The sequence below is a fragment of the Fusarium subglutinans genome (genome assembly GCF_013396075.1).
Source record: "Fusarium subglutinans strain NRRL 66333 chromosome Unknown NRRL66333_c0000013, whole genome shotgun sequence".
Classification (NCBI taxonomy): domain Eukaryota; kingdom Fungi; phylum Ascomycota; class Sordariomycetes; order Hypocreales; family Nectriaceae; genus Fusarium; species Fusarium subglutinans.
This window is the reverse complement of record NW_023502076.1, coordinates 68,419-76,135: the sequence shown is the minus strand read 5'-3', so window position 1 is coordinate 76,135 and position 7,717 is coordinate 68,419. Positions and strand designations below refer to the sequence as shown.

At 48.7% G+C, this 7,717-nt stretch overlaps 3 protein-coding genes across 3 annotated transcripts; 2 read left to right on the top strand and 1 right to left on the bottom strand.

Moving 5' to 3' along the window:
• Positions 1–855: 855 nt before the first annotated feature.
• FSUBG_1727 (leucine carboxyl methyltransferase 1) lies at positions 856–2,042 on the top strand (the record flags this gene model as incomplete). Its single annotated transcript, XM_036679425.1, has 2 exons — positions 856–1,111; positions 1,177–2,042. The coding sequence occupies 2 exons, from the start codon at positions 856–858 to the stop codon at positions 2,040–2,042; spliced, it is 1,122 nt and encodes a 373-aa protein (XP_036542764.1).
• A 642-nt stretch (positions 2,043–2,684) lies between these two features.
• FSUBG_1726 (transcription initiation SPT3) lies at positions 2,685–3,719 on the top strand (the record flags this gene model as incomplete). The annotated part of the gene is made up of 2 exons (XM_036679424.1): positions 2,685–2,828; positions 2,901–3,719. The coding sequence occupies 2 exons, from the start codon at positions 2,685–2,687 to the stop codon at positions 3,717–3,719; spliced, it is 963 nt and encodes a 320-aa protein (XP_036542763.1).
• Positions 3,720–3,932: 213 nt separating this feature from the next.
• Positions 3,933–7,477, bottom strand: FSUBG_1725 (Lactobacillus histidine kinase; the record flags this gene model as incomplete). Its single annotated transcript, XM_036679423.1, has 2 exons — positions 3,933–5,098; positions 5,149–7,477. The coding sequence occupies 2 exons, from the start codon at positions 7,475–7,477 to the stop codon at positions 3,933–3,935; spliced, it is 3,495 nt and encodes a 1,164-aa protein (XP_036542762.1).
• Positions 7,478–7,717: the final 240 nt, after the last annotated feature.

Genomic DNA, 7,717 nt, shown 5'->3' with positions numbered 1-7,717 from the left:
GGGCGAAATGCACAGCCTCAAGGCGAATTTGATTGATCTACGTATACTCTGTGCAAACAACTGACGAAAGAAAGATATTTAGATATTTTGAGAACTAAATCTCTTGGTCTATGAAATATTCATAGCTACAATTAAATGATTTATTTAGTACGATTTGGTCCATGTTCTCACCGTCAAGTCGGTGATTACCGTATTCGGATTGAAGGATCAAACTGAGGTGCGTAGTCTAGGACTTTGATACATACATACCCTTCGTATATACACGTAATCAGCCTCAAACTCATGCCAAACGTAAGCTTTTGATTGGCGCTTCCTTGCCTTTTCACTCTTCACAAATTGCAGTTTTACTAAATGTTATTTTGTGAATTTACATTTCTATTCACACCCGAAAGTTCCGATGTTTATAAACAATGGCGCTTACAAGGCATATTTGGCTTTTGATACTTGGCGCTGTGATGAGTGAGAGACGACTGTGGGCCAAGTTAACGGTTGAGTTTACCTGAAACTGTTGTTGGCACATGCTATGCTACCTACTAATGTATTGACTCGGTTATGTCGGCTCGATATATTTACTCATTATGCCGCATTTATCGACTCTCAAGACTCTGTTTGTTACTGTCTACTACTAAGTTCCATTGTCAACATGTGAGTTTAAATGAGGTGCATGCCCCGCAATCATGACTCTCCCATTGCTTGCAGGGGCCGTTCGACGTCACTGGCCCCATTCACTGAAAGCCCCTCTATTCTATTCAACCTCACCAACAAGCTCTAGCTAGCTCAAGCTCAAGCTCCATCAGCCGGAACAACTAAAGCCGCCACAACCTCGCTCTGAATACCCTCAACTCAGACTAGAGAATGCCCGCCCCCGAGATCCCAAACCTTCTAAATTCTCTCCGCAGCGCACGAGGAGGGAGAGGCCGCGGTAGAGGACGAGGGGGTCACGCCTCATCAGCTGTTACTCACGATGCTACCATCCAAGGCACAGATACTGATGCTTCAGTGTCGAGGCTGAGCGCTGTTGATTTGGGGTATCTCGATGATCCGTATGCTCAGTACTTTGTGCAGAGTAGCGATGGACCCGTGGCAAGACGACTTCCTATAATCAATCGAGGTGTGCTATAAAACATCGATCGTCATGGCCCCCAATGTATAGGTACTCATTCATACCTTTTATAGGAACATATACTCGCACCATGTCTCTGGACACTCTCATCGAGTCGTTTCTGGACGGCGATCAAGACAGTAAACAAGGCGCAGGACCGAAACAGGTGGTGTCTTTGGGGGCTGGTACTGATACACGCCCTTTTCGATTATTCGCTTCAGAGTCGCGTCCTGGATTGGTCTATCATGAGCTTGATTTCGAAGTTGTCACCTCAAAGAAATTGCGGACTGTACAAGCCACGCCCAAGCTGAGAAATATCTTGAAAGATGCTACTCAGTTGGCTCAACACTCGTGGTCAGCCAAACCCACTGGATGCGAATACTACTGCCATGGTCAAGACCTGAGAGGTTTCTCTCAGTCAAAAACACCAAAAGAGGAAGATGGGACAGAAACAACGACGAAGGAGATCTCTCTCCCTGGTCTACGGACCGATATCCCTACTCTACTTCTCTCAGAGTGTTGTCTCTGCTACCTCACCTCCAGCGAAGCCTCAGACGTAATCGACTTCTTCAGCTCACGGATACCCAACCTCGGCACAATTATCTACGAACCAATCCGTCCAGACGACGCCTTTGGCAAGATGATGGTGTCGAACCTAGCAGCGCGTCGCATCCAAATGCCCACTCTTCAGATGTACCAGACACCGGAAGACCAGCGGGTGAGAATGAGCAAAGCTGGGTTTGAAAGGGTGTACCATATGACAATTGAGGATATATGGCAGAATTGGGTGTCGACGGATGAGAAGCGGCGTGTGGATTCGCTGGAGGGGTTGGATGAGGTTGAGGAGTGGAAGTTGTTGGCGGCGCATTATATCGTTGTTTGGGCTTCGAAAGGGAAGGGGTTTGAAAGTTGGGGCAGTGTAGACGGACGATATCAGTGAACAAATACTTGCAAGTTAGTTGACTCACGATTGTGTGCAATTCATATCAAATATTGCACAAGCACAGGCGATATAATTGTCGAACACGTTTGAAGGATCACTCAAGTAGGAGTTGAAGCGACTCAAGTCTTGATGAATTCACATATATCGTGTCTTGTCTAACTGACTATCATGACTTGTCTTGGGCGCAGGAACAACATATTTCCTATTTGAGTTTAGCCCCCATCCTCACTCACGGGCCTTCGTCCCGACAAGTCACTTTCCATCTTCAGGGCAGGCGAGCCAACATTGATTGACCTCTAAACCCGCCATTTGAAAATTACATACACATTTATATACAACTTATTCAATCATTTAGAACTTATTCCTCAAAGTACTATCCAACTCGAATACGATATCGCTACAAGCAGGACCAGCTTCACAGACAATTGACCGTTGCTCTCAGACAGAGCATCAAGGTAATGCGATGCGCCTCACCCTCTCACTACTATTCCGTACACTCTAGGCCTTCATTACTTGACAGAACTAACTCAAATATGCAGATAATAACAACTAGTCTTGGATGATCAAACCTATCAAGTCCTCTCAGGCGCATAACAACAACAACAACTCCTTGACGTGCTCATCTCACAACGCGACAAGATGGCGGATTCAAGAGATAGCAAGTCGTACAAATATCGCCAGGAAATCAGTCAAATGATGTACGTCTCAGGCGAAACCGCAGAACCACCCGTCGAAACAACAAGTATCATCGAAGACATTGTCCGCCAACAAGTCATCGAACTCGTACGTCTAGTCTCTCTTCCACTCTCATCTCATCTCATCTCATCTCATCTCATACTAAACAACCCCTCTCAGCTCCGAAACTGCACCGAACTCGCTTCGCGTCGCGGCTCAAAATCCATCAGCATCAACGATCTCATCTTCCAAATCCGCCATGACCAAGCAAAAGTCTCTCGCCTGCGCACGTTCCTCTCGTGGAAAGATGTGCGAAAGAACGTCAAGGACTCTGATGACAAGGGCGCTGATGCCGATATCGCTGCTGGTGATGATCCCGTCGCTGCCGGTGATAACACAACGGATGAAGCAGCCAAGAAGAACAAAAAGGCAAAGGTCGGTTTGCCCTGGGAGCCTTCGTCTTACTACAACGTCGAGGTGCCTGAGCGCGAGGATGAAGAGGATGAAGAGGAGGAGGAGATGAACTACATCACGCTGCAACGTCTGCGCAAAGCAGATGAGCGCACCAAGGCCATGACCAAGGAGGAGTACGTTACATGGTCCGAATACCGTCAAGCATCCTTCACCTACCGCAAAGGCAAGCGATTCCGCGAGTGGGCAGGCTTTGGCATCGTGACAGACAGCAAACCCTCCGACGATATTGTTGATATCCTCGGCTTTCTCACCTTTGAAATGGTCCAGACCCTCACCGAGATGGCCCTCAAGGTCAAGGAGCAGGAAGATCTAGTGCGCGCTCAGAATGGAGGAGACAATGTTGGAAATGCAAAGAAGCGGAAGCACGAGGGTGCGCTCTTCGATTTTCCCAGTGAGGGAAAGACGCCAATCGAGCCTCGCCATGTTCAAGAAGGGTCTCGACGATTGCAGCAGAGGCCAAAGAAGTCGAGGGCCATGCTCAACGGCACCAGAATTTCACAACACACGCCACTCAACATCTTCTAACTTGGTGGTCTACATGTGCAACACTCACGAGTTTATTGTGCGGCAAGGCGTTGGTTTAGGAACACCACCAACGTTAGGTCTGCTTAGTGGGAAAGGCGCATGGAAAGGGTATTTGTATGTTGATTAATAAGGTATTACTTGATAGATTGGTGCCAACCACTCGTCGGCTATTTCTACTTGTCTTTCGCGACTTCCATGCTGTATCTCCCAAACCTATGCTCGAGACACAGACATTTTGCGTCGTCGAGCAGCTGCAGCATCCTCACAGAGTCGCGTGCCGACTCTTTGTAAACTCACGGGTACTTCCTCCTCACCGTCACTATCGGCCTCCTTCTCATTATCCTCTTTTTTATGATTCCGCCTTCTCGAATGGCCTGCACGGATTGTTTGCGTTCGCTGCAGTCCACTCGCTCTACTTTCGACCGTTGGAACCTCCTCTGCTGGAACACCGGTCGTGCGGCTATCAGCAGTCGGCACGCGAGACAGAGGCATCCGCGTCAAGTGCTTACGCTCCCGATAGTTGCTAAGAGTAGGAGTCTTGAGTAGACCGCTGCGGAAATCATTAACTCCAACCAGAATTTTAACAAGCTGTACAAGCTCTTCGAGATATTCGATGATCTCCATCTGTCCAGAAGTGCTCGCGTTCCAAGAAAGAAATCGTTTTTGGGTTATGAGGTATGCGACCTGCGCAGCTAGCTCCCCATTCTCGTCAAAGACACTGGGTGGCTCCCCAGCCGGTGTTTGCGTGCCACTCCTGGACGCAAGAATCTCGCGCACATGGTTGACTAGGCGCAGTTGTGCCAGACAACTTGACGGGATAAACTGTGGCAAAGGCGTCCAGGTAATGAACGCCTCGTAAACCGTGAAAAGTGTCAGCATGATACTGGCAGCCACATTCCGTCGATAGGCGTGGACTTGAGGATTCAAGTCTTCCAAAATAGACGACCCATACTCTCTCCGCAGCATCACAACGTTTTCCATCCTATCGATAATTTGATGCAACACATAGAAGATCTCTCTGTAGACAGGCACGAGCGGTTTAAAATCACCCTTTAGTCGCGGCTCAGTAACGGAGAATGGGAGAAACGTCTCGGCCGCAGCCAGAGCTCCTCGTGCTTTGTTTGTGGCACGACGAAAGCGCTTGTTGAGGTCGGCATTCCGGAAATTCGGCTTGATGGGCTCGTCCAGGCCAATAGCCATTGCGGCTTGCATATTCTGAACCTGTTTGACCGATGCTGCGACCGACTCAACTAGTCGATCCCTGGCCCGGACAGGGTATAAAACAAGTTCAATCACCAGCGCAGTGGTCCCCCCGATGAGAAAGGCACACAAGCGCTTATAGAAATAGTGATAAGCGGGCTCGGCGCCGTTAACAGCAGCTAGTAGTACTGTTAGTATACTAAGGATACCCGAAACGATAGCAACTTACAGAGCGCGACCACGACCATTGTAACTGTGGAGATCATGCCAGCCTTGACATATCTAGTGCCAAGCTGGACATAGAACGACGGCACGATACCAATGATGAGAAAGAAACCCATGGCAATCAGACTTCTGTTTCCCACTATGGCACATGCAAAGCCAAAGGCACTACCTGCTACGACACCGCAAAGACGAATGAAAAAGACGTGGAAGGACGTTCCTATGGCCACTTCAAAGACGAGAAACAGCTGCATCGGTGCCCATATGCCACGATAGGAGCCGTACCATCCAGACTGAGACTCCACAAAAGCTGGCCAGCTGAGTAAGAGGATGGCGATTGTGAGCTTGAACGCATATTTGACGTGGTCCGAGTCCTGGGTCCATTCCAAGGCATCGGCTGCCATCCCTCTCATCTTGAGCATCTTACTGCGTTTCTGAGGCTGAGTTTGCTCTTTCTCTTGTGGTTGTTCAGCGTTGCGGTCCTCTCTCGTCTGAAGAACTGGCTCTGCAAATCGAATGCCTTTTTGTTCATCCTTTCCCTTTGGGGGCTTTGTTTTCGTATCTTTGGTGCTTTGCTGTGTTTTATTTTTTGACTTGTGTCCTGTTGTACTCTTTCCTCGACGAGCTTCTTTGCGAGCAGCTTCGGGCAGAACAAAACCGTCACTCTCACCACCAGAAATCAACCACTGCCTGATCTCAACATGTTTGGGAAACCAGACTGTGGCCTTGTCGTTTCGAGCTTGCCTCTGTTCGACAGTCTCTCGAACATGGCGAAGCATCTCCAAAACATACTTAGCTGCCTGGCGCAAACTAAGTACGAATGAAGAGATCAAGAACGTTTCCATTCGGGGCATAAAGTCCGTGCTATAGCCACTCTTATCCATACCTGAACGACGAAGCTCCATGGAGCAGCTGGCATCGAAATTAGCGATCGCTTCCGCGAAAAGGTCGATTCTAAGGTCCAATTCTTGGAGATGGATTCCTCTTGGGGTTGGTGCCCCTGAAGGCAGTCTTCGTACATCATTGCAATAAGCGACACATATGATGACCAGGCGTACAGCCTCCTTCAGCGAACCCTCAAACACCTGAACAGGCTCTCGGATACGCTCAATGATGGACTCAAGAAGACTTGCGCTACTAGCTTCGATCTCTCTCAGAGGTTTGCTTTCTTCAACCCTTTGAAGGTAGTCATCAAAGGTGCTCATGCGTTTGATTCCACTGGGCCCGGACATATCGCTGTCGCTTTCGTCATCGGTGCTGTCATTATTCTGCAATACTATGAATTTGTTCTCACATGCAGCGATGATGTTGACAGTGTTTTGGACGAGGTTGCTCATAAGGGAGGTAGTCAGGGGCTTCATGCTGCTTAGAGGAAGGACAGATACAGAGATCTCGTAGTTGACTTCCTTCTGGGCAGCTCGGCAATGAGTGTGACGTGCGCGAAGACTCCCCTTGTTGCCTATCAGACTGGTGATTGTCGTAAGGCCAACTGGAGTGGTGGACATATGATATCGATGCTGAGATTGTTTAAAAGGATTAGGAAACTGACTCAACCACTTGCGGAAACGACCCTTCTTGCGCTTTGGTTTCTCGGGGACACTCTTTACGGTGTTTGTCATTGTAAGAGCAGTTATAGTGGAATCTTGTTCGGAATCAGCACCGGGTGTGATGAACCAATGGGTAGCCCGTGTCACAGTATCCATCGTTTCGATAAGAGCGTCAATGGCAGATACACCCAGGTAACTGCTCGATAGCTCGGGAAAGATTGATAGGTTGACCACAATTGAGATACCACCGCCGACCATCATAGGGTAGAAGGTGTGTGTAATAACCTCTGAAGAGACCGAGGTGTAACCCCCGAGCAGAGTAATGATATTGGCAATAAGAAAAAAGGTGACAAATAAGAACATGCGGGGACTAGCCGATCTTACGTAGCCATGAAAGAAAGCCGCTATAGTGAAGAATACTGCGCAGATAGCATTATGGGCTGTTTCGTTTCTTGCTCGAAGAGAAGCCACCGTAGCCAGCCTGAGTGCAACTATGGACCACGCAAGCCCGAATAAGGTGCCCAGCAGCATCATGAGAAGGGTCTCGATCATGGGGCCCAACCTTTGACCTGGATGAGCAAAGACAGTAGCCATTGGTGCAAGAAAGGTCGAAGGGCCTAGGACCGCCCTGGCTTGAGGACTCATAACGGCGACGACCGAGCCGATACTAGCGATGGAGCACTTGATGATCTGTTTCCATAGATCGTTGGTCTCGGTGTCAACCCAGAGGACTATGGCCAGTTCTCGAAGGCGTTTCGTTATAGTTTTCATGACGGGTGATTTAGCCATGACTGCGGTAAAGGTAAAGATATAAGCTGATACTTGAGTGAATCCGTTGGAGCTTGATGAGAATCGTCAGTCATCCTCTCGTCTTGCGGATGGACGCTTCGAGATTCGCGTGAGCGCCAGATAAGAGAAGAAACAGTCGAGCACGGCCAGCCATGCATGCAGAAGGTGAAGATGATAAAGAAGTCCAAATCGTCAATGGTCGATGATGTCTAATCATGCAATTCATGCCCAGCAGTAGGG